Genomic DNA, 26,667 nt, shown 5'->3' with positions numbered 1-26,667 from the left:
AAGCATTGGCAACAAAAGCCAAAATAGACAAATGGGACCTAATGAAACTCCACAGCTTCTGCACAGCAAAAGAAACAGTCTCTAGAGTGAATCGGCAACCAACAGAATGGGAAAAAATTTTTGCAGTTTACCCATCTGACAAAGGGCTGCTATCCAGAATTTACAAAGAACTCAAACAGATTTACAGGAAAAAAACAAACAAGCCCATTCAAAAGTGGGCAAAGGATATGAACAGACACTTTACAAAAGAAGACATATATGAGGCCAACAATCATATGAAAAACTGCTCATCGTCACTGGTCATCAGAGAGATGCAAATCAAAACCACATTGAGATACCATCTCACGCCAGTTAGAATGGCGATCATTAAAAAATCTGGAGACAACAGATGCTGGAGAGGATGTGGAGAAAAAGGAACACTTTTACACTGTTGGTGGGAGTGTAAATTAGTTCAACCATTGTGGAAGACAGTGTGGCGATTCCTCAAGGCCTTAGAAATAGAAATTCCATTTGACCCAGCAATCCCATTACTGGGTATATATCCAAAGGACTATAAATCGTTCTACTATAAGGACACAGGCACACGAATGTTTATTGCAGCACTGTTTACAATAGCAGAGACCTGGAATCAACCCAAAAGCCCATTGATGATAGACTGGATTGGGAAAATGTGGCACATATACACCATGGAATATTATGCAGCAATCAGAAATGATGAGTTTGTGTCGTTTGTAGGGACATGGATGAATCTGGAGAACATCATTCTCAGCAAACTGACACAAGAACAGAAAATGAAACACCGCATATTCTCACTCATAGGCGGGTGATGAAAAATGCGAACACATGGACACAGAGAGGGGAGTACTAAACACTGGGGTCTATTGGGGGGAAAAGGGGAGGGCCAGTGGGAGGGGGAGGTGGGGAGGGATAGCCTGGGGGGAAATGCCAAATGTGGGTGAAGGGGAGAAAGCAAACAAAACACACTGCCATGTGTGTACCTATGGAACTGTATTGCATGCTCTGCACATGTACCCCAAAACCTAAAATGCAATAAAAAATTAAAATAAAAAAAGAAAAAGAAAAAAACAAGAAAAAATGAACTCCAGCCATAGGAGTGTCAGGCCAGGGTATTAAAATCTCTCATATCTAGCCACGAACAGAAGAGCTCATGCACCAGCAACTGTGCACTAGGCAACAATAATCAGGATGTGCCTACCAGAATCGTGTTCTCCTGTGAAAAAGTACAACAGGAAAAACAGCTGTCAGTTGGTTCTGCTGCTGCTCACATGTCCTGTTCCCTTTGGAAATATGTCCTTTGGAGCAAGAACGTGATGCTGTCCTTCCAACTTCTCACTGCCAGGACAGAGCACGAAACCCACACACCAGCCTCTAATGTGGTGGGCATGCAGCACGGAAAGCAAGCAGGCGCTGCGGCAGCGGGTTCTGCAGACAGCAGCAGTCCAGTGAAGAAAGGCTAACCGCTCGTCACCTTTACAGCCCAGTCTTCACCAGGAGTAGCTGCATCACATAGGTAGAGCTCTGAGATTCTTGAAAGTAAGAATCTAGCCCTATTTGAAGTAGAAATTTGAAAACAATTAGGAATCCCTTCTGTTTTCCAAATCCTTAAAGGTCAGCTAAAACCTCCAGTCCCCAGGAGGCCCACCCGACTGAGCAGCAACAGCAGTGGCAATGGCATTTTCTGAACTCGGGACATTCACAGACACCACAGCCCGCCAGCTGTGAGCACCACTGCTAGACAAACACCACCCCTCCCATCCACACACACCTACTGGGACAGGGCAGTGAGTGACACTCAGGGAGCTTGGGTTTTACGAGTGGTGTGGACCATGATGGCAGACGGTGTGAAGTCTGTAGAATAAACTATCACACCAACAGGGCAGCGCAGCTGATGGGGCTTCCTGGGAACTGCAGGGGTCAGAGAACCTTAGGGAAGGAGGAGACCCTGGAATTGACACAAGAGCTCCGAGGTAGGAAAGAGCTTGACTTTATTCTCAGCAAGGGAGAGGCGGCAGCAGATGCAGTAGGTGAAGCACAGGGATAGAGGGAAAGACAGCCACAGAGCAAGCAAGAGGGGGCCACAGACACCTGGTCACTCAGGCCCTGGGAAATGACAGCAAGGAGTGCAAGGCTTCAGCAGAATGCACTTGGAAGGCACCGAAGAGTTCTAAGAAGCATGAACTGCATGGTCTTGTGACCTTTCCTAAGTTGTATTATGCTGTCCACTCCTTTCGCTGTCATTAACCTTTCAGGTTTATGTTGCCCCAAATCGACCCCCAGCTGCACAGGTGGGGCAGCAGCACTTCCTTCTCTTCCTCACAGTGCCTAGCATACCATCATATACCAAAATGACACTTGATGCTTATCTAACACACAAATGCACACACAGACACACCCACATGCACATACACATGGGCACACACATACATATACCCACATGTATACACACACGCACATATGCACACACACACACACATACATCCATATACACACATACATACATTGTTTATTTGCTCAAAGAACTTATTTATATTTTAAGAATCTGCTACAACAATCATTTTTCTATAATGTTGAAATTTGCCAAAAGAACCATTTCTCCGTAATGTAATTGTAGCAGTTTTCATCACTGATTGGAATATAATGGAAAAATACAACACTGAGAATTAAAAGCTTAATTGATAGAAACACATGTTTATCTATCAGTAAAAAGAATTTGGCTGTGCTCTTCCTATCAACACAAAAGCAAGCAAATTAGCTATTTGATCCAAGAGGAAGGAAGCTCCTTCTAATTAAGAAAAGGCAGAGAGAGGCCCCAGGCACCGGCCAGCACCAACCTAAGACGGGCCCCTTCTGCGCCTATCCGCCGCCACCTACTGGACAGCTGAGGGCAGAGCGCAATGCAACGTGCAGGGTCTGAGGCTTCTGGGGGTCAGGAAACTGGTCCATGTAAATGAAATTGACGCAAGACAATTCGTGTATATGAAGAGAAAACTCATAAAGGATTCAGAAATAAAAGTCTTTTTTCAGACTCGTTAGAAGTTTAAAAAAATGCCTACTTGAGGATTTTTTGATTTGGGGAGGGGAGTTTATGGAATAAGATGTGCAACATGATGCTTTGATGTACACACACAGCGAAGTGATTACTACAGTCAAGTGAATTACAGTCTGGCATCTCACACAGTCACCGTCCTTCATTCTGCACGTGCTGAGAATTCCTGAATTTACTCCCTTAGCACATTCCCAGTGCACAATATACTACCGACTGCAGTCCTCGTGGTATACATTAGATCTCGAGACTTACTCATCTGAAATAACTGCATCTTTATACCCTTTGACCTAAAAAAGAAGAGGTACTGGTTGAAAGAAAACTGAAGATTCTAAAGGCAAAATGTATTATTCTACCATTTCAAGAAAAATATTTAGAATGAAAAAAAGACTAAACTTTTTCTCCAAATAGAGTTAAAGCAGAATAATAAATCAAAACTATGGAATAAAGATCAAACAAAACCAGAGGCAAGAAGAATACCCAGAGAGAATGGCATTCTGGAAAACAAGACTCCAGCCATTTTCAGGGGCAAGTGCGCAGCAGTGGCAAGAAAGGGGTTCTGAAGAATGGACATGAAACAAAGCAATGTGAGGTCACTGGTACCCTCAGCAAGAGCCTTTACAGACCCGAGGACACTGAGGCAGAGCAGAAGGGAGGAAATGGAGGCATTTCTCAATTGAAGACATTTGGGCATATTTAAAAGCCAATGGGATAAGATGGATGACTGTGAGAGGCAGACTGACCCAACAAGAAGACAGAGGGCTTCTGTGAAGCTGCTGAGGAGGTAGGAGGGGAGAGCTCCAAAGCCCAGGTTGGTCTAGCCCCACAGCCAAGCAACCCATCAGTCACACAGGGCCCCATCTTCAGAGGGGCCCCACCTTTGGTTTTATGCCCTGTTGTCACCATCTTGAAATTCTTAATAATTTTTGAACAAGGGGTCCCACATTTTCATTTTACACTGGGCCTCTCAAATTATGTAGGTGGTCTTGGCCGGGGAGAGGCTGGCCTGAACCCAGGAAAGGGCAGCTCTGCTACCACAGTGGTAGGAGGGGGATAGAGAAGTAGGGTCAATGCCATCTGCTAGCTTATTTTCCTGCAAAACCGGAAGAAAGCTGTCTGCTGTGAATGAGCCAGGGACAGACAAGGGGAGAGAGATTAGAACTTCATCTAACATGGAGATTTCTGGTAGACTTCACCTTAACCAAGTGATAAGGCTGGTATCACTGGTAACAAGTCAAATCAATACCACATACCTCCTGGTAGGATGCACTATGAAGGGCACAGATCACTTTTGTGCTAGTTCCTATTCTATCAACACACACTACACCTCAATATAATCACAGAAAACCCAATGTGAGAAAATTCTAAAAATAGTAGACTAGTACTCTTGAAAAGTGTCAATGTCACAAAAGATAAGGCTGAGGAACAGTCAGATTGGAGAAGACTAAGCAGAAGTGACAATTAAATGCAGTGTGGAATCCTGCATTATCCTGGAGCAGAAAAACGACATTTAAGAAACCTAGTGAACTTCAAATAAGGTGTGTAATGAGGTTAATGTAATAGTACTGCATTAACACTAATTTCAAAGTCTTGGTCATCGTGTTATGGTCATGTAAGATATTGAAATTAGAGGCAGCTGGATAAAAAAGTATATGGAAACTCTTTTATTCAACTTTCCTGTAAGTCTCAAATCATTTCAAAATAAAACGCTTACATTTCATGTGGACTTTTCATTAGTAATTCCGGGACCCTCAGTTACTACCCCTGAAGTCTAGCCTACTGAATCAGACATGTTCCTCAATACATAGAGTCAGAAACTGCTATGGTTTGGATTTGTGTCTCCACCCAAATCTAATGTCGAATTGGAATCCCCAGCGTTGGAGGAGGGGCCTGGTGGGAGGTGATTAGATCATGAGGGTAGACTTCCCCCTTGCTGTTCATGTGACAGTGAGTTCTCACGAGATCTGGTTGTGCAAAAGTGTGTAGTAACTCCCTCTGCTCTCTCTTTCTTCAGCTCTGGCCATGTGAAGATGTGCCTGCTTCCCCTTCACCTTCCACCATGATTGTACGTTTCCTGAGGCCTCTGCAGCCATCCTTCCTATACAGCCTGCAGAATGATGAGCCAATTGAACCTCTTTTCTTTATAAATCACGCAGACTCAGATATTTCTTTATAGCAGTACAAGAAGGAAATAATACAGAAATAAAATGGAAAGATTACATTCCACTTAAAATATCTGGCTTTGGCCAGGCATGGTGACTCTTGCCTGTGATCTCAGCACTTTGGGAGGCCAAGGCCCTCTAGTGGATCACTTAAGGAGTTCAAGACCAGCCTAGGCAACACAGTGAAACCTCCCCTCTACAAAAATTCAAATTTGAGCCCAGCATGGTGGCAGATCCCTATAGTCCCACCTACTCAGGAGGCTGAAGTAGGAGGATCACTTGAGCCTGGGAGGTCCAGGCTCCAGTGAGCCATGATCACCCCACTGCACTCAAGCCTGAGTGACAGAGCAAGACCCTATCTAAATAGGTTGGTTTTGAACGAACTTGGCTTTGAACAGGTGCCCAGCTTCAAGTTTCTATCGTGCTGCCCCCTTACCACTGCATCATTGCCTGTCACAGCCTGCCAGGCCCCACATGTCTCTATCCAGTGAGTGCATTAATTAAGCCTTTACAAGTGTGCTAAGCATCTGTGAGACTACACGGGTTCCAAGGACTATTACGCATTTCCTTTCTCTATTTTAATTACTTTTCTTATGAAAGCTTACAAATTGGCAGCAAATCCAGGTCAGACATTGTTCTAGAAAAATCAGGATTTACATCTACCCACACCTGGGACCAAACTCACTTCAGGTAACCTTTTGGAATGGGTTATCAAGCCAATCTAGGGCCATTGCTCTGTTGCCACCCAGGGGCAGGTGGGCGCCATGGTACCTGGATAGGGAAAGAAAAGCCCAGAGGAAGAACCTGGCTCTGCATAGGACATGTCCTCTGGAATTCAAAGGCAGGAGAAGGCAAGGGAGAAGTACTGTACCCACTCACCACAGTATGCAGGAGTACATTGTAAACACGATTCTTGGGAAGGCAGGTATTAAAATAAATAGGTTACATGTATAATGTATTTCCTCAGACCGAGGACTCTTCCAGGTACTAAAGAGATGTTATAGGCACCCAACGGACAGAGCCAGGCACCAGATTCTAGGCTTACCTGCTTTGGGTCAGAGGTGGCAGTACCGGGAGCCGGCGATTCTAGCTCTATGGTCACAGGCCCATCGTTCTGAATGTGCACCTGCATGTAGGCCCCAAACTTGCCATCTGAAAAAGCAATCCAAACAGTTATCAAAGATGGAGACCCCAGATTACTCTATCCAAAAACACACTGTATTAGTTCATTTTCACGCTGCTAATAAAGACATACCCAAGACTGGGCAACTTAACAAAAGAAAGAGGTTTAATGGACTTACATTTCCTCATGGCTGAGAAGGCTTCACAATCACAGCAGAAAGCAAAGAGAAGCAAGTCAGATCTTACATGGATGGCAACAGGCAAAAAGAGCGAGCTTGTGCAGGGAAACTCCTGTTTTCAAAACCATCAGATCTTGTGAGACTTATTCACTATCATGACAACAGCACAGGAAAGACCCACCCTCATGATTCAATTACCTCCCACCAGGTTCCTCCCACAAAACGTGGGAATCGTGAGAGTTACAATTCAAGGTGAGATTGGGTGGGGGCACAGCCAAACCATATCACACACCTAGATCAGCATGATACAAAACCTGGGTCACACTGGAGAAGGAGGTTGACTGGGAGGAGGATCGGCCAGTCAATACAGGAAAAGCTGGCCAGCCCTGTAAGGAGGGATGGAAATGCAGGATTAAACAGCACAGATGCTGCTGCATGCCCAACAGAATTGGCTAGAAATAAAAAGTCTGGTAACACCAAGGGTGGGAAAGAATGTGGGTTACCGGAACTGTATGTTTTGGGAAGGCAAACACAGAGCATTCTGGAAGGCCATGTCATGTTTGCATTTTATGCAATAAAACCCTCCATCTCCCTCCATGGAAGGTGCTGCTCTTGGGCCTGCTGGGACACAGGCAGGCCTCACACCCTGAGCTTCTTCTGCAACGTGGGTGACCACCATAAGTCTCTGTTCCTGCCACCATTACCTCACAAATTCCACCTCTGAGTCTTTCCTACCAGTGGTCCTTTGGAAGGACTCAGCAAAATGAGCATGCCAACAGATAGCTTTCTTTGGCCTACAGATAGTAACACTGGAAATTGTATTAGAAGCACCCAAGCCATAGGCCATGTTTATTAGCAAGATTAATCTAGATCCTACTGGGAGGGGTGCTCAAATAATGATGACTTTCTGTGACCTCCTACCAGCTTACAGTGGCGTTCAAATCAATAGAGCTTTTGTCTCATTCATGTCAGACTAACCAAAAAACATCAGCTGGGAAGGAAATCATGTGTTTAATTGCATGCTAAAATTACGGCTACAATTAGTAGAAAATTTCAGGCACTGCACTCCTCAGGGAGGCTGAAGGCAGGCTCAGGAGGACAGGAATTATTTCCAACCTTGAATTTCTATTGCCAGGATATACAGCATATGTTTCACCTTGTTTATCATTCCAAGTAGCAAGACATTTATTTTCTTTTCCTGTTTTTCTTCAGTTAAGAATAGAACAATTATGTGAATTTCCATCTGTACAGATGATAAATCCAAAGACATGTTTTAAGAGATCTTAAAATGGTAACATTTTTTCCAGTTCAGATTAAAGGGTAAAGGTCCCAGGAAGAATTATGCTAGCCAGGGAAAATAAACACATTAAACACACATACACACACACAAGCATATCTATAAAATGACATCTGGGCTCCTATGGTGATATGATCAAGTTGTTCTTAAATATTAAGTCCCAGCATTCTTTCTACCCAGAGCTGCAGGTTAAGCACATGTTAAACATGCTTGTGCTGTATGTTTAAAGCAGGCAAACTCTCAGCTACAGCCTAACCACCCATGAACTCAACTCCAGCAGAACTTTCTAAGGCCCTGACAGCCACAAACCAGAGTGCCTCACTGCAGATTCCCTGTGTAGCTGCAAAAACTGGTGTCCATGCCCCTTTGGACAATGTTTCACTGACTTTCGCCACTGGCCAAGAAGGCTCGCACCACCTCTCTGTGCCCCAGTTTGTTCTGGCACAGGACAGTTGTCCTGGGGTGGTTACAAGGGTGCACATAGGTTAGTGTACAGCTCAGCACAGTGAGTGTACAGGAAATCATAGTCATTATTATTATTATTATTATTATTATTATTGTCATGCCTACCACTGACCATGCTAGTATATGAGCAAATTGCAGGGATGGGACAGAAAAATATTATGCCAAAAAAGTATGCTATGAAAGAAAAATGGGGAGAACAAAAGGCATGCGCCATTGCTTCTTGGCCTGGCTGGGAGCAAGTCCATATTCTCTGCTCTCCAGAGCTTGCCCTGTGTGGCCATGACTGGATTGGAGCTCAGCCGACCTCTGGGGACCAGTATGGGACATGGCACTAGACACTGACCATCAGGCCAGGCCATCTAAGCACATCCCCTAAAGGCAGTTATCTGCCACCAAGGAGGCATTCTCACCCCAGGCTTCCTCTTCATTCTACTTTCAATCTGTTCAGCACATGAGCAGGCAGGAGGCTGTTACTGATAGAAACCCCAACAGTGTGTTACAGGCTGGGACACCAAGAAATAAAGCATATGAGTGGCATTGAGGGGTTCAAAATAAGCCTGGGGCCAGGCTGGAGCCACCACCTGCTAGAGGAGTTTGATCTGGATGTGCAGGATTGTGCCTACAGACTTTGGGAGTGTGACTCTGGAAGCCACTAGCATCCATGGTGGCTATGTCCTGCAGTACAGAGCTGCTTCTACAGAGACAGGAGTGTTCTTTGGCATCCTCAGTGCCCCAGAGGCTGGGCCAGTGCCAGTGAACCACCACTGGGACAACACAACAGCAGACGCCTGGCTCAAGGGTGCCTGGAAAGCTGAGTCAAGGGCTCTGGGGGTGTTGACAGAGACCAGTAGCTCTGGGAATGATATGTCCTAAGTGACTTGGTGATTAAAAGATCTGTTTTGTCAGCAAACGGGCACATTACAGGCCCTTTGGGCCCTGGCAGTTGATTTTCTCACAGTTTGAGGGCTAGGCCTAGGTCTGACTCCAGGCCACACTCAAGGCCATGGAGGGAAATGGAAAGGCAGACCTGGGCTATTGTGGCTTCTTCTCAAGCTCTGGGCTCCCCTTATCAGCATTCTCTGCTTGGCTCTGCAACTGCCCAGAGGTAGTGTCTACATCTGAGGGGGCCATTCATTTATTGGAAGCAACTGTCTCAAGCCTGGAACTTTGTAGCAGAAGTACTGAGGGACCCAATACCTAATTATGGAAAATGAGCGCACCTTTCACTAATAGGGCTATCATCAGTTCCAAACTAAAGAGTGTCAAAACCAGGAGAAGAAACAAACATTAAAATGGTAAATGCCTAGGACCAAAATTAACCTTTAGCTAGGAAGTTAAATTCCCAACCATGCCTACATCCCGAGGTCACAAATTCAAGACAATTAAGGAGCCTTCTTGCATAATAGGAGATCCAAAGCAAGGAATTCCCTGATTATCAAACTTTGCTCTGACATTTCTGGGCTCTGCTGTGGTCCTTGATATTACTCTACCTGGGATAACTCTGCAGGATTGAAGGCTGTCTGTTTGCCTAACTGAGGCTCAAGGAAGCCTGTGTGGGGATGATGCAGTGTTGAGGCCCCCAAAGGACTTACAAGGACGTCTATATGACACATCTCAGACACAGCTTGGACAAGGCTGCTGCATGAACCCAGACTCAATCATGCATGGACACCCATCCACAAAAAACAGCAGGGGAGGTGGCTTCTGAGCTCATGAGGTCATGGGACGTGATTTCATGTCTTCCTTTGGTCTTCAAAGCTTTGGATTTGATTACAAAATTAATCTTGGCCTGTAATTTCTCCCTGGGACTGTGATAATGGGAGAGGGTCTGTCTGCATTCAAATCCAGTACATTTCCATGTTGCTGGCATTTTATTATGAGTTTCTTATGCATTTGCAGTATATTGTCACCCAACCTCACGGCAGGAGCTCTGATGTGCTGGGCTGGGCATTGTGGCTGGACATGGCTTGGGAAACAGCCTAGGGAATATGTCTTCACCTTAGGAGCAGAGTGGCCTTTGAAGGGCTTCACAGCAGGGTTCTGACCCAGGTCAGAGCCTCCAAGGACAAAAGACCCAGCAGGAGCAGCCTAACAGAGGCTCCAAGGTAGACTGATCTGAGTTGATGAGGCTTCCGTCCCTGACAGGGCAACCCCATGGCCAGAGTGAGCATCTGCTCAGAACCAACCTCCATCAGCTCCTGTCACCCTCATGACAAGAGCCATAGAGCCACAGTCCCCGGAGTGGCATGCCCTCTCTCTATTGTGCATGCTCTTTTTCTGTCTCTACACACACACATACACACACACACACACACACACACACGCATAGTTCTTCTTGTAATTGTTGAGAAGTGAGGCAAAGTGATCCCTGTAAGTTTTCCTAACTTAAAAGTATGTTATTACAGTACCATAGGATAAACATAGGATATAGTACTACATAGGATAAATGTCTATGGGGGAAGTGGCTCATTCAGGCTGCTGTGTTGGATGTAGCCTGAAAGGAGACCCAGCTGGAGGCAGGAGGCCCATTAAGAGGCTGTCACAATGATTTAGATGAGAGATGCAGACAGCCTGGGCCAGGGTGGGTGCAGAAGTGCGTTCTGTTCTCAGCATCCGTGTGCATGTCCCAGGTGAGGCTAACAGGATTTGCTGATGGACCAGATGTGAGGAGGAGGAGCCATCCCAGACTGCGAAGTTTCAGCCCGTAAGTGCATTTATTAAAAAATAAGACTAAAATGGAATGAAATAAGGAACCAGGAAAATAAACCAAATAAATCACACACTCATTAAAGTGAAGAGAGTGAACATTAAAGCAAAACGATGAAATGACAAAAAAAACTAAAAACGTTGATTGAGAAAAGGGGGGAAATACAACCAAACCACATGAGAAAGTGAATGTGACTCTAGATATAGAGACCTTTCAGAATCATTTTAAACATCAGATAAAATTGTCTTCCAATAGACCAGAAAATCCAGCTATGAAGGAGCTGACAGGTAAAATTCGCTGCCCAGAGGAACTTGAGGGCTGTTGGGAAACTGACCAGAGCAACAGCCAAGGAAGCTGGCCCAAAGAGATCACTAGCAAGTTCTATTAAACAGTAACACCTGTGTGATTTAAATCGGTCCAGACCATGGGAAAAGATTTTAAGTTTTCTAGTCTGTTCTGCAAGGCCAGTATCACCCTTACCCTAAAATTTCAAAGTAGAGAAGAATATTTTTAAAAGCATAGACAAACTTCTCCTTTGAATACAGACGCAAAAGTTCTACACTAACACTTGGGAAGTTGCTTGCAGGCCTATATTAGAAGAGCACTATGCAGAGGCCAGGGAAGGTTTACTCAGCATGGCTCATGATTAGGAAATGTGTTTACCAGGTTAATACTTAGCAAAAAAAAAAACCGGAACAAAGCAAATTCCCCTCCTGTTTAAAAATGAAACTCTTATTTGGCAAGCAAGAGAAAACTGCTTGTTTAAGAAGACTGCGGAGGGGCCTCTTTCTCCTGCAGTCCGGTAACGGAGGTACCCTGACAGTCTTCCTCACCTCCTAAGCAGTAAATCGATATATTTAAAAAGATGTCATAAGTGAGAGTTGAACAATGGGAATACATGGACACAGGGAGGGAAACAGCACACACGGGGGCCTTTCGGGGGTGGAGGGCAAGGGGAGGGAGAGCATTAGGACAAACCTAATGCATGCAGGACTTAAAACCTAAGTGACAGGTTGATAGGTGCAGCAAACCACCATAACACATGTATACCTATGTAACAAATCTGCATGTTCTGCACATGGATCCCAGAACTTAAAGTAAAATAAACAATTTTTTTTAAAAAGGAAAATATTAGCCAAGATGCCCTGGATCTGGTAATTGAATGCTAACCAAGATAATGAGATTCACCCAGCCATTTTAGCCTACACAGATCATTTAAGAATATAACCATTATTAAAAATACAGAAGATTTTTGTTAAAGTCCTAATTTACTTTTACATTTCTAATGCAAAATATACATGGAATAAACTTATTTCAAAAAAAGATGGACTGAGTAAGCAAGTACTTCAGTAATAACTGTCACAGGCAAAGACCATGGATGGAGGCTAAAATTAGTGAGTGGGAGTAGGTTGAATAACAGGATATTCACATAGTCTCAGATTATCTCCACACAAAACATTCACCAGTTACAAAGTGGAAAACTGTAACGTGACAGAGAAAAAATCTGGCAAATAATGAGACATGTCGACATCACGTGCCTCAACGTGATGCACTGAGAAGGATACAAGATCACTTTTGTAGTATTCTAGCCAAAAATGCCTAACTTCGATCTAATAACAAGAAGACATCAGGTAGACACACAGTGAGGGACATTCTACAATCTGACAAAATAAGTGACTCTTCAAAAGTGGCAAGGTCAAGAAAAACAAGGAAAGACAAGGGAATAACCACATATTGAGAGAGACTAAGAAGCAGCAACTAAATGTGGTGTGGAACTTTGGACTGGATCCCGACCGGAAAAAAGGACATTGGTGGGACAACTAGCAAAACTCAAGTGAGTCTGTAGTGCAGTCCATAATATGTTATCAGTGTTAATTTCCTCATTTTGATGACTGTACTTTGAGAACTTACTGTGTAAGATGCTCTCAATAGAAGTTGGATGAAGTTTACTATTTATCTAACTTTTCTGTAAGCCTGAATTATTTCAAAGAAAAAGTTAACAGCCAGGCAGGGTGGGATATACCTATAGTCCCAGGTATTTGGGAAGCTGAGAGGCAGGAGGATTACTTGAGCCCCAGGAGTTCAAGACCAGCCTGGGTCACATGCCAACACCCCACCTCTAAAAAAAAAATTTGTTTTTAATTAAGTGTGGTGGTACACGCCCATAGTCCCAGGTACTTGGAGGCTAAGGCAGGAGGACTGCTTGAGCTCAAGAGCTCAAGGTTGCAGTGAGCTATAATCATGCCACTGTACTCCAGCACTGGTGACAGAATGAGACCCTATCTCAAAAAAAAAAGTCAGCCTAAGAAAGTTGTAGGAAAATTTTTAGAAATAAAAGTCAAATGAATAAAATATATAAGAATAAAAGAAATATATTCCATCTAGCATCTTAGTTGGTTCATTGAGAGGTTTTTTTGCCTAAGCCACTAGAAGGCTGGCATTGCCACCAACTGATATGGGTAAGCCCACAGTGGCATGGTTTGGGATCAGGAAGTGAAATTAAGAGGCCAGAGCTAGACACATTGAGTTTGAGGGTCTCTTAGATACCCAAGTGGGGATATGTAAACAGGCAGCCAAACTTAATGTGTCTAACACAGAGACCCAGAGGATTGATGAATTCATGAATTTAACACACTCCAGGTAAAAATAACATGATTACTTTCTCAAAGTACATAAGCTGATTTAAAAATTAATATGAAAAAAATAAACATTTAAGAAGAGCTAGGAAAAACTCTAAAGAACAACGTGGGAGAAACTGACCTTACCTAGTAGGAAAGCACAGTAAAAATCCTCAATAGCTAAAACACTGTGTCTTCAGCATATAAACAGACAAGACAGACAGATAAAAAGGATGGAAACAAAATTTTTTCAGTGAATGGAAGTTTTTAAAACTTAAAAATTAAAAATAACAAGAAATAAAATTTAAAAGTTCATAAATACATATAGGAATTTAATAGAAGATAAAGCCAGAAACTCAAATTAATAAAGCTAAAGGTGGTTTTTTAAATAATGGTTTTGGGAAGCCATTTAGTAAACACCTGAAGATAAAGTGCAATCCATGCTTTATATGTACATGGGAAAAACTACAAATAGATAAAAGATTTCAAAGTAAAAAATGAAAGCATAAAAACAGGAGAGGGAAAAACAGCCAAACTTCTTTGTAACTTTGGAGTAGAAAATGTCACATGAATCACATGAAACTTGATTCAAAAGCTAGCAGACATTACAAAAAACTGACAATCTACTGCTTAAGAATCAAAATTATGTACCCAGCAAACAGTTCCTTAAGCAAGGTCAAAGGGCAAATGACAAAACAGAGAAAGATATCTGCAACTCACAGCATGTATAAAACACTCACAGAAATAAAGAACCTGACAAATGAACAGTCCAGAGGAGGTGGCTCATGCCTGTAATCCCAGCACTTCAGGATGCTAAGGTAGAAAGATGGCTTAAACCAGGAAACTTGAGACCAGCCTGGCCAATGTAGTGAGACCCTATCTCTACAAAATATAAAAATAGCCAGGCACAGTGGCTCACGCCTCTGATCCCAGCACTTTGAGAGGCTGAGGCAGGCAGAATACCTGAGGTCAAGAGTTTCAGACCAGCCTGGCCAACATGGTAAAATCCAATCTCTACTAAAAATACAAAAATTAGCTGGGCATGGTGGTGGGTGCCTGTAATCCCAGCTACTCAGAATTAGCTGGACCTGATAGTGCATGCCTGTGTTTCTAGCTGCTCAGGAGGCTGAGGTGGGAACATTGCTTCAGTCTGAGAGGTCTAGGCTGCAGTGAGCCATGATCATGATGCCACTATACTCCAGCCTGGGTGAGAGAGCCAGACCCTGTCTCAAAAAGAAAAAAAAAAAAAAAAAAAAAAGGACAAAACACATAAACAGTTAAGAGAAAAGGAAACACAAGTCATTCAAACATCTGAAAAAATGTCCAACCACACTCTATATATTAAAACTATAATGGGCTATCTAACAGATGGGTGAAATTCTAGAAGTTCAAAATACACTCTGCCAACAGAGCTAGGAGAAATATGGCAGTCTCACACTGCAGAAAAGTGCAGTGCCTACAAAAGGCCAACTGGCACCATCTATGCCATTTCTGAGACTTTATCCAACAGGTTCTCCCGACTGCATATGAAGCAGCATATGTACAAATGCATCCATCATGTCACTGTTGTTTTTAAGAGACAAAAATTAGAAATAACCCAGGAGTCCAACAATACAAGGTCTGTTAAATAAGCCAGGCTATGGTCCTGCCATAGAACAGTACATAGCAGTTTAAAAAAGAGATTTAATTCGTTCAGAATAAAAGAAAAAAGAAAGAAAGAAGTCTCTGAACTGCTATGAAAAGAATCTCTAGGAAACACTGTGAATTTTTTTTAAAGCCAAGATATAAAACAGTATATCACATCCTACCTTTTGAATAGAAGGGAAATATTTTTAAAAATTCATATTTGCTCACATTTGCAAATGGATAGATGGATAGAAAAAATTAATAAAAGTGATTACGTCTATAGAGCAAGAGAAACAGTCTGGACAGAAATAAGAATGAGAGCAAACCTTTCCAGTTTAGACCTTTTCATATCATTTTAATATTTGAACTACCTGATCATACTACCTAGTCAAACATTAATTAGAAAAATAAAGTTAGAAGACTCACATCTCCCAATTTCAAAACTTACTACAAAGTTACAGTAATCAAAACAGTATGGTACTATGTAAGGACAGAAACATAGAACAATGAAATAGAATTGAGAGCCCAGAAGTAAACCCTCACATATATGGTCACTTGATTTTCAACAAAGGTGCAAAGATCACTCAATGGGTGAAAGAACAGTCTTTGCAACAAATGGTAATGGGACAACCAGATATCAACTTGTAAAAGAATGAAGCTAGACCCTTATCTCACATCATATAAGAAAATTAACTCAAAATAGATCAGAGACCTTAATGTAAGAGTCAACACTATTAAACATTGAGAAGAAAACATAGAGTTAATTTTCAAGACATTCACATTTGTCAAGGGTTGCTTAGACATAACACCAAAAACATAATCATAAAATGAATAAAAAAGAGATAAACTGAATTTCATTAAAATTAGGAAATTTCAAGCATTGAAGAACACTATCAAGAAAGTGGAAAGACAACCCATAGAGTAAGAGGAAAAAGTCCACAAATCACAAATCTGATAAAGGTCTATTATCCAGAATATATACATTACTCCTACAACTGGTAAAAGAAAAATGGCTCAGAGCAGTCTGAATTCTGTGAAGTGTGCAAAGTTTATCAAGCCCAGAGAAACCTTCAGTCACACCACTTTAGCCTCACCCCGTAACCCCACCACCTCTTCCCCATATCCAGGTCAATTGTGTGAGGGCATTTTGTTGCAGATAGCTACCTCACCATTATCTTTAGTTCCTAGAATCTGTGATACAAAAAACAATGTATAGTCAATCAATAGCTCAGGTTGTTTTAATGTAATTTCTTGGTAAACAATTTAGAAACTGCCTCTTAGTTTCTTTTTGACAATTCACTTGTGGCCAGGAGCAGTGGCTCACGCCTGTAATCCCAGCATTTTGGGAGGCCGAGGAGAGTGGGTCACCTGAGGTCGGGAGTTCGAGACCAGCCTGATCAACATAAAGAAACCCCGTCTCTACTAGAAATGCAAAATTAGCCAGGTGTGGTGGCACAAGCCTGTAATCCCAGCTACTCTGGAGGCTGAGGCAGGAGAATCGTTTGAACCCAGGAGGTGGAGGTTGCGGTGAGCCGAGATGGCACCATTGCACTCCAGCCTGGGCAACAGGAGTGAAACTCTATCTCAAAAAAAAGAAAGAAAGAAAGAAAATCTACTTGTAACTGCTGCTAATCAGAGTGTATATTCATAGCAATTTGAATCTATGTTCCTGGGTTGCAATCCTCAAGGTTGACCCAGATAATCTCTCTACTTCTATTAATTTTGCTTCAGCTTCTTCATTTTAGGACAATATAACTCAACAACAAAAAGACAAACAAGTCAATTTTAAAATAAGGGCTTGAGTAGACATTTCTCCAAAGGAGATATACAAATGGCCAACAACCACAATAAAAAATGCTCAGTATCATTAGTCATTAGGAAAACATAAGCTAAAACCACAATGATGTACCACTTCAAACCCACTAAAGAGGGCTATCATAAATAAATAATTAATTAATTAAATTTTTTAAAAGCAGAAAATAACACGTGTTGACAAGGATGCAGACAATTGGAACCCTCATACATTGCTGGCAGGCATGTAAAATGTTCAGCTACTGTGGAACCTCCTCCCTAGGTTATGCCATATGATCCAGCAACTTCACTTCTGAATAGATACCCAAAAGAATTGGAAACAGGTGTTTAAACAAAAACTTTTACACAAATGTTCACAGGAGCACGACTAACAATAGGCCAAGGGTGAAAACAACCCAACTGTACATCAACAGCAACATGTGGTGTATTCATCTAATGGAAATTACTTATAAAAAGGAATGAGGTACTGATACGTGCGGTACATGAATGAACCTTGAACACATTATGTAAGTGAAAGAAGCTAGACACAGAAGGCCACACAGTATAATTCCATTTATATGAAATATCCAGAATAGGCAAATCCATAGAGACTGAAAGCAGATTGGTGGTTGCCAGGGGCAAGGGCAGGAGAGAATGAGGAGTGACTGCTTAATGGGTATGGTGTTTCCTTTTGGGGTAATGAAAATGTTTGGAACTAGATTGTGCCGATGATTGTACAATGTTGTAAATGTACACTTTAAAATGGTTTTTACACTGTAAAATGGTTAAATGGGGCCTGACACAGTAGTTTACCCCTGTAATCCCAGCACTTTGGGAGGCTGAAACAGGAAAATCACTTGAGGTCAGAGTTCAAGACCAGCCTTGGCAACATGGAGAAACCCCATCTCTACTAAAAATGCAAAAATTAGCTGGGTATGTGGTGCATGCCTGTAATCCCAGCTACTTGAGAGGCTGAAGCAAGTGAATCACTTGAACCTGGGAGGCAGAGGTTGCAGTGAGCTGAGATGGCACCATTCCACTCCACCATGGGTGACAGAGGGAGACCCTGTCTCATAAAAAAATAAAATTAAAATAAAGGCCAGATGCAGTGGCTCACCCCTGTAATCCCAGCACTTTGGGAGGCCAAGGAGAGCAGATACCCTGAGGTCAGGAGCTCAAGATCAGCTTGGCCAACATGGTGAAACTCTGTCTCTACTAAAAAAGACCACAATTAGCCAGGCATGGTGGAGGGCACTTGTAGTCCCAGCTACTTGGGAGACTGAGGCATGAGAATCCTTTAAACTCAGGAGGCTGAGGCTGCAGTGAGCTGAGATCGCTCCACTGCACTCCAGCTTGGTGACAGAGCAAGAACCCATCTCAAAAAAAAATTATATTATGTATATTTTACCACAATAAAAAATAATATTAACAAATTAAGGAAGAAGAATAAATACTAGAAATGATGGAACGCAAATGAAAGGCTAAACTCTAGACTAAACATAAAGAAAGAATTAGCAAACTGAAAGGATTCACTCAGGACACCAAAAAGAGAAAGAATGACTATGAGGCTATACCACTTAATGGTATTCATTTGCACAATAAACCCTTTGTTGAAGACTATAAAGAGACAGCCAACTAATTAATCAATATTGCTGAATTTGAGTCTGGTGTAGTGGCACGTGCCAATAGTCCAGCTACTCAGGAACGCTGAGGTGGGAGGATGACTTGAGCCCAGTTCAAGGTGGCAGTGAGCCATGATCACGCCACTGCACCCCAGTGGGCAACAGAGCAAGGCCCCCAACTCTAAAATTAATTACTTAATTAATTAATTAATTTGGAATATATATATATACTTTCTGAATTCGTAATCCCTGAATCAACAAGGTTTTGAGCTCTTTCCATTCCTCCTGCTAAATGGTTCAGACTTTTGCTTTCATCCCAAGTCACCTCACTTACTTGGATTCCAACAGCAGTGAACAGAAGTTCCTTTCTACTTATGCCTGTATCTTATGTTAAAAACTGCCTTTATTTCTTGAAATTAAATTGCTGTTATAGACTCTTGGGCAAGGAAAAAGAGCTGACCCTGCAATTCATGACCAGACGTGTGGAGAAAATTCAGAAAAATTAAATAAAAGTGAGGAAGGAGAATAAGGTCAGGAGGGGGAAGAGCCCAGAGGCAATGGAAAGAATAGAGAGGATGGCAAAGTCACCAAAATGGACCAGTCCTCATCTCCTGAGACTCAGAGGCATTCATCACACAAAATAACAAAGCACCCACTGTGCATCGGCACGCTGCCATTATTGCAGGAGTCCAAAACCCCACCATACCACTGACACTGCTTTTTTAAAAATATGTTTTTTTAGAGACAGAGTCTCACTCTATCACCCAGGCTAGAGTGCAGTGGCATGATCATAGCTTGCTACTGCCTTGCACTCCTGGGCTCAAGCGATCCTCCTGCCTCAGCCTCTCAGGTAGCTGAGACTACAGGTGTGCACCACTACGCTCATCTAATTTTTTCTTTATTTTTTTTTTTTTGTAGAGTTGGGGTCTTGCTATGTTGCCCAGGCTGATCTAGAACTCCTGGGCTGAAATGATTCTCCTGCTTCGACCTCCCAAAATGCTGGGATTATAGGTGTGAGCCACTGTGGTGGCTGACATTGCTTTTAAGGTGGCCACAGTTATTTTAGGTAGGGGAAGGGAGAACTGGCAAGGTCAGGTTGCTGTTCACAATTATCAACTAAGCATATCACAGAAATCATGAAAAGATAGGGTTTTAAAATGAAAGTGAATATAGTTTGCCATTTGGGAAGAGGGATCTAAATTGTAGCTATGGAGACGATGTAAGTGTAAGACCAAAAAGGAGACATGCAGGAATAAATAAGGAAGTCAGTAAGCAAATTGTGAAAAGAATGAAAGAAAAGGAAAGAATGATAGAAAATATAAACCTATTTGGCCAAACATTTGACATTTGTGTCAAACTTTTACACAAGAGCATCAGCCTGTACCACAGTTTGCCAACCCTACTATTCATTAACAATGATGACACGATCCCACGTTGCAATTTCCTAAATTCACAAGAAAAATAATGCCTTTGGCATCACAGTCTTTGCCAAAGTATATAAAGCAGGCTTCCACTGAAAGTTCACTCATGCTGTTAAAATGCTTTAAATAGTAAAAAGAGAAGAAAATTAAACGAATCCATATAAATCAAGTACTAAGCCCAAAGCAAAAACTAGTTGTGGTCTTCCAGCTCCTGGCACCTTTTCTTTGCATTATGAAGCAGGAGAGGTACGGGCATCATGGACACCCCACAGAGCACATGGAGCAAAAGCCATCATAAACTGCTGCCCTCTGACATGTCTGGTCGCATTTCTCTAGCTCTTGGATGCCCACAACAAATCAAACCCAGCAGAAAATATATAGGTAATCCTTTTGCATACTGTGGCAGCTTCTGATTTGCTGAACAAAGCTGACAGGTGAATGTTTTTCTGAGCCCATTAAAAACCCCTCAGAGCTGGAACTAGAAGCTTGAGAGCAGAGGTCGCTCTTCTCCACTATTCCATTTTGGTATAGCTTTTTTTTTCTAATTATAAATGCATGTTTAGCACTCAACTTGGAGAGCATTCAATGCCTCTTGCCAAACGAGGCCTTCAGCATTCATTTGAAGGCTAGAGATCCCTGGGGTGCTGTAGAGGACACAAGTGACCCAGTTTCCTGTGCCTACTCAGTCAGTGTAGAAACTCAATAATGTATCCTCAAGCTTTAGCTCATTCTCAGTAGAGGGGAAGATATAACATGACTACGCACTAGTTTTTCCCCTAAAGCAATTTGAGAAACAGTCATGAAAAGAGGAAAATTCCACCCTTTGAGAGCATCAGGGTTATGAGCTGCGGAAGACTAGAGATGGCTGCAAACCCCTTAACGTTCCTGCCACTGCAGGGCAGGACCGCATCCCCTCCCCTTGAATCCGGGTAGGCTGTGAGACGGCTTTGACCAACATTATGCAACAGAAGTGAGGCTGCGCCACTCTCCAGGCCTGGTCTGAAGGGACCGCACATCTACTCCTGTCTTGGAACCTCTGTCTGCTCTTGCAGTGCTCACTGTGGAGGAAGGAAACACCACGTTATGAAGCCAGCTGACCTGACGCCACCAGGTTGGGAGGAGCCCAGCAATGTGAGGAGGCCAAGGATGAAAAGAAGTGGGGAGGAGTGCAGGGAGGAGAGCAGGGAGGAGAGCAGGGAGGAGTGCAGGGAGGAGTGCAGGGAGGAGAGCAGGGAGGAGTGCAGGGAGGAGAGCAGGGAGGAGAGCAGGGAGGAGTGCAGAGAGGAGTGCAGGGAGGAGAGCAGGGAGGAGTGCAGGGAGGAGAGCAGAAAGGGGAAGAGGGTACACTGCAGCCATTTTAGAAGGAAGAAAGGGATTGACAAAGTGAAAGAAAGAGTGAGTGGAAAGAAGGAAGGAGGGAGGGAGGGAGGGAGCAAGGAAGGGAGCTTGCTGGGACCCAGGAAGAGCCTCTAAATGGGCCCACAAAAAAACACCTTCTGATACTACAGCCTGCAGCTTCTCTCATCCTTCTCATCTCAGCTTAAATAGCTCTCCAGCTGTCTTTGCTGCTAACAAACATAGAAGTCAGCCAGTGCACCAGATGACCAAGTTGCCGGATTGCCAACAGTTGTTTTTCAGCAGTGTGATCTCTCTTCTACTCCTTCATCCCAGTCTGTCCCTGAACCTCTTGAACCTGCTCAGGCCAGTCACATACCTGCCTAGAGCTGGGCCCTCCAGCAGCTTTACTGGGGACCTGGCAATGAACTCTGTCATTTCTCTAGCTGAAGCAGACAGCCAATCCTCCTGCCCTTGTCTCCTATGCAAAGAGGAGTACATTTTTACACAATGCATTCAGGAAATCACGTGGCCCAGGTTGTCCTGAGAACTGCACTGCCACAGGGCTGCTTCTTAGGGTTTCCAGCCATCCTAGTTTGCCAAGGACTTAGGGGTTTCTAGGGATGTGGGATGCTCAGTGCTTGAGCAGGAGTACGCTGGGAAAACCTGATCTGTGCTCTGAGGCTGGCCTGTGCAGTTCTCCGGGTCATTACACCAAGAGAAGAGGCTCAGAGAATTTTTAAAGAAAAATAGGCTGGGTGCAGTGGCTCACTCCTGTAATTCCAACACTTTGGGAGACCAAGATGAGTGGATCACTTGAGCCCAGGAGTTTGAGACCAGCCTGGGCAACATGGCAAAACCATCTCTATTCTTTCACATTTCATGTAAAATATAAAAGGAAAACAGTAGAGGTGATTCGAATCTAAGTAACATGCTCTCTAGCAGCCAGTCAATATTTAACAAGGGGCGACAGTACATATCCACATAGAAGCATAAAAATCAACAACATTCTGCATGGGTATTGGTTTGATGAGTCATGAAGATTCAACAAATGACCTAAACACAGATCAGATGGAATCAAGCCCAAGCACATGTGCGGCCACCACGTTAATGCCTGACCCCATTATTCATCCCTAACTCTCCTGCAAAGCATGAATCACACCAGTCCCCTCAGAAGGGTCTAACACTCGTTTCTGAAAGGAGAATCGCTCATATACAAGTGGTAAATGAAAGTGCATATACCGCAGAGGCTGTATCTGGGCAGAGGCGGGTTTTCTTTGGCAGGGAGAGCCAGAACAGTGGGAATAAAATGACAGCCTTCAGCAGAAAAGCCCTCAGCACTGGCAGCAGAAGCCCTTGACTGTATCTTATGAAAATAAAAACAAGCGCCTACTGCCTTCCAACCCAGCCATGGGATTTTGCTGTTCTGCTATTAACTCCATTTTTCCCATAAGCCCAGGGAGTTTCAGCGGCAGTTTTGCAGAACAGGAGGTTTCTGAGGAACGGTTACCACGCTGCTGCAGAACAGCCACAGCAGTTCAGAATCTCTCTTCTCTAGACCGTGAGCTCCTTTAGGGCAGGAACTGCGCCGCTCTTACTTGGCACTGTACACTGAGAGCCTAGCACAAGGCCTGGCAGATTAAGTCTTACTGATGGATAAGTCACCAAACTGACTTGAATGGAACCAATAACATCTCCCCCAGCAGAAACAGGATTAAAATCCTGGATGAACATCACTGCTCAGAGAGGAAGGACACCCTGGTCTCAGGGCACACTGCTCCCCTCCGGGGCCCAAATGCGGCCCAAAAACCCCACTGTTGATTTCCTTGATCATGACAGAGAAGGCAGGGAAGTCCCAGTAGATTCAATGAATACGGAAAAATAGCAGAAAAGGGCAAGGCACGGTGGCTCACACCTGTAATCCCAGCACTTTGGGAGGCAAAGACGGGCAGATCACTTGAGGTCAGGAGTTCCAGACCAGCCTGGCCAACTTGGTGAAACCCCTGTCTCTACTAAAAATAGAAAAATTGGCTGGGTGTGGTGGCAGCGCACCTGTACTCCCAGCTACTCAGGGGGCTGAAGCAGGAGAATCGTTTGAACCCAGGAGGGGGAGGTTGCAATGAGCCTAGATTGCGCCACTGTACTCCATTTTGGGTGACAGAGCAAGACTCTGCCTCAGAAAAAGAAAGAAAGACAACAGAAAAGCCCAATAAGCACAGAAGATGTGACTTTTACAGTTAAGCGATGATATCAGTGAAGCTCAGGTTCTAGAGAAAGCTGCTGGTTCATTCCAGGCTCTGCCACTTACGTGCTAAGTCACCTTCCATAGGTTACCCTGCTGCACCTTACCTACAGAATGGTGGTAATACTCACACCTACCTCTTAGGACTGTTGTGAGGATTCATCGAGATAAAGAATGAAAGAGTATTTGTTTTGCACAGGGCCTGGAATATAACAAGCCTTCAACAGAAGTATTTTGGCATATTATTAACTAAGAATAATAATAAACGTGTGAAGACCCAACCATATCTAGCATCCCCTCCAGGGTTCCACTGAATACAGAACAAGTGGAAGAGCTTGGGGTTAGATCACCAAGTGAAGAGAGTCAGGCCTGCTGTTGGCACATGCCCCACAGCAGGGACCATTCGGGAAGGGCTGCGGCAGGTAAGGAAATGTCCCTAACCACATGGGTGCTGGCAGGGATGTGAGGCACACAGAGAAGGAACAAAGGGGACAACAATCTTCTCTCTGTCACTAACAACAAATAAAAGAAACAAATCGAATATAAATGTACAATAAATTTTCACTTAGGAAAGGAGAAGGGAATGAAAAAATGTTAAATCTAAACTTTACGTTTTAAAGTTGCTGAAGTGGTCTTAAAAATCCTAAAATAAAGAAAATGTATTCATCATTGCAATCAAATTCCTACATCCCTTAGGCTCACAGAGGCTTTTCATATTGGAGCTGGAAGCCAAATTCTCAAAATTAGCCAAAAGATAGCAAATATATAATACATGTTCTATGAATTTTGTTTCACTGGAGGCTGTAAAAGAGATAAGGCCAAAAAAAAAGTGACACACTTTTGATATAATTGTAGGACTTGTGAAAGTCCAGAGCATTTGGAAATAAATTTTGATTAAAACCGTCTGCATATGCTGTATGAAAGGAGACAAGGTTAGCCCTTAACAAGGATGGAAGGAGCCCTTGGGCCTGACAACACACATAAGGTTAGGGCATTGCCACCTACTTTGTGGCATCTAACCATGATTTTTGAGTCTTATTGGGGAATAAGAAAGTGAATCTATAACCAGCATTAAAATTACTTTGCAGGCTGGGTGTGGTGGCTCGCGCCTGTAATCTCAGCACTTTGGGAGGCCGAGACAGAAGGATCACCTGAGATCAGGAATTCAAGACCAGCCTGGCCAACACAGTGAAACTCTGTCTTAAAAAAAAAAAAAAAAAATTACTTTGCATTTATCAAAATAATTCTATGATTTGTCTTTGACTATTCACAGAATTGTAAGTTTTAGTGTTTTTTGTTTTGCTTTGAGACACGGTGTCATTCTTGTTGCCCAGGCTGGAGTGCAACAGCACCATCTCAGTTCACTGTAGCTTCAATCTCCTGGGCTCAAGCAATCCTCCCACCTCAGCCTTCTGAATAGCTGGGACTAGAGGCACACAACCTGCATGTGTTGCTATGTTGTTTTGCATTTTCTAATAGAGATGGGGATTTGTCATGTTGCCCAGGCTGGTCTTCAACTCCTGGGCTCAAGCAATGAACCTGTCTTAACCTCCCCAAGTGCTGGGATTACAGGCATGAGCCACCATGCGCAGCTATAAATTCTGATTTTATAAACCCAAGTCATTTTACATTTGCTTTTCCAAAATGCATTAAATTGTAATTTTAAAATCCTTTAAAAAAAAAGCTCTGTGTATAATTTATGTCAATTTTTCATCAAAATGATCAGATGTATTATATACCATGAGCTTAAATTCTGATTCATTATAAAATTATATTGTTTATGATACATTGTCTCAGGCAATAATTACCTGGATAAAATGTACATTATTTCAAAGAGTATGCCAGGTGTGGGAGGCTAAGGAGAGAGGATCCCTTGAGTCCAGAAGTTCAAGCCTAGCCTAGGCAACATAGCAAGACTTTCTCTCTCAAAAAGAAATAAATAAATAAAAGGTGTTTTTAGGAATACAAACACCCAATAATAATAAACACTCCTCTTCAAAAATGTAGATAAAAGCAGTTTCACCTTCATTCAACCATTCCTTAACAACCATAAATGTTCACCCATTTAAAATGCCTTCACTTATGCTTTTCTGATATTCCTTGCTTTCATCAATGTTTCTAGGGACTTTACAGTGTTCTAAAATGCATCTGAGATTACTCAGAAAAGGAATGATTGCACAATCACCTGCAAGCAGAGAAGAACAATACTGGCAGCATCTAATCCTTGTCTCAGCCAAGAAAAATAATTACTCAGAGGACTTGACTTAATTACTCATTCTGTGAAGAAACATGTTTGCAGCAAAGCCACTTTGGAGAATCCCAGTGACACAGGGCAGGAAAAACCACCGGAGATATCCATGACCAGACTTATAAATGGAGTTCTAAATTTGGTTATTTCCTGGAGAGGCAAATCTACTCTGCTCTATCAGAACCTAAGTAAGAGTGGGATTTGAATTAAGGTGGGAATGTCCTGTTCATCTAGAATCCATGTATTCTTATAGCAAATGGACATTTTTCACAAGTAGGAAGAGAATGGCAAATGCCAAAGAGGAGTAGGAATTTCACCCATCTAAACATGAGCACATTGAATGAGCTGACAATCCTCAATGTGGGCTCTCCTACAGAGCTTCAAAAAAGTTTCATGAATTTTATTAATTAAGGTTGCAAATAGGCCTAATTTAAAAATCTGGGTTTCCTTAATCCAGAGAAAGAAAGTTAAAGCATTGGAAACACTACAGAGTTAATTAGGCTGGCCTTGGTGGCTCACGCCTGTAATCCCAGCACTTTGGTTGGCCAAGTCAGGTGGATTGCTTGAGCCCAGGAGTTCAAGACTAGACTTGGCAACATAGTGAAACCCCATTTTAATATGTCATCAAATGCTTTTTCTGTGTTTATGGATGTGACGATATGATTTTTCTTCTTTAGCTTGATTTATCAATTGATTTTTAAGTTGAACCAGGTTTGCATACCTGGGATAAATCCCACTTGATCATGGTGGATAATTCTTTTTATACAT

General features: G+C 42.9%; 1 protein-coding gene and 1 non-coding gene across 3 annotated transcripts in view; one reads left to right on the top strand and one right to left on the bottom strand.

The window, feature by feature from the left end:
• The window catches only part of DTD1 (D-aminoacyl-tRNA deacylase 1), a 165,752-nt gene that overhangs the window by 126,570 nt on the left and 12,515 nt on the right, over positions 1 to 26,667 (bottom strand). For both annotated transcript variants that reach the window (XM_078371465.1, XM_054255256.2), the window contains exon 4: positions 6,272 to 6,378. In XM_078371465.1, the coding sequence (XP_078227591.1) occupies positions 6,272 to 6,378 (107 nt within the window). The remainder of the gene's footprint in view (positions 1 to 6,271; positions 6,379 to 26,667) is intronic.
• On the top strand, positions 24,562 to 24,682 carry LOC118154391 (U6atac minor spliceosomal RNA). The gene has a single exon (XR_004744256.1). It is a non-coding gene; the product is annotated as a U6atac minor spliceosomal RNA (small nuclear RNA).

The sequence above is a fragment of the Callithrix jacchus genome, chromosome 5 (genome assembly GCF_049354715.1).
Source record: "Callithrix jacchus isolate 240 chromosome 5, calJac240_pri, whole genome shotgun sequence".
NCBI classification, from domain to species: Eukaryota; Metazoa; Chordata; class Mammalia; order Primates; family Cebidae; genus Callithrix; species Callithrix jacchus.
Note: the sequence above shows the minus strand (reverse complement) of the source record. Positions and strands in the feature narration are given on the sequence as shown.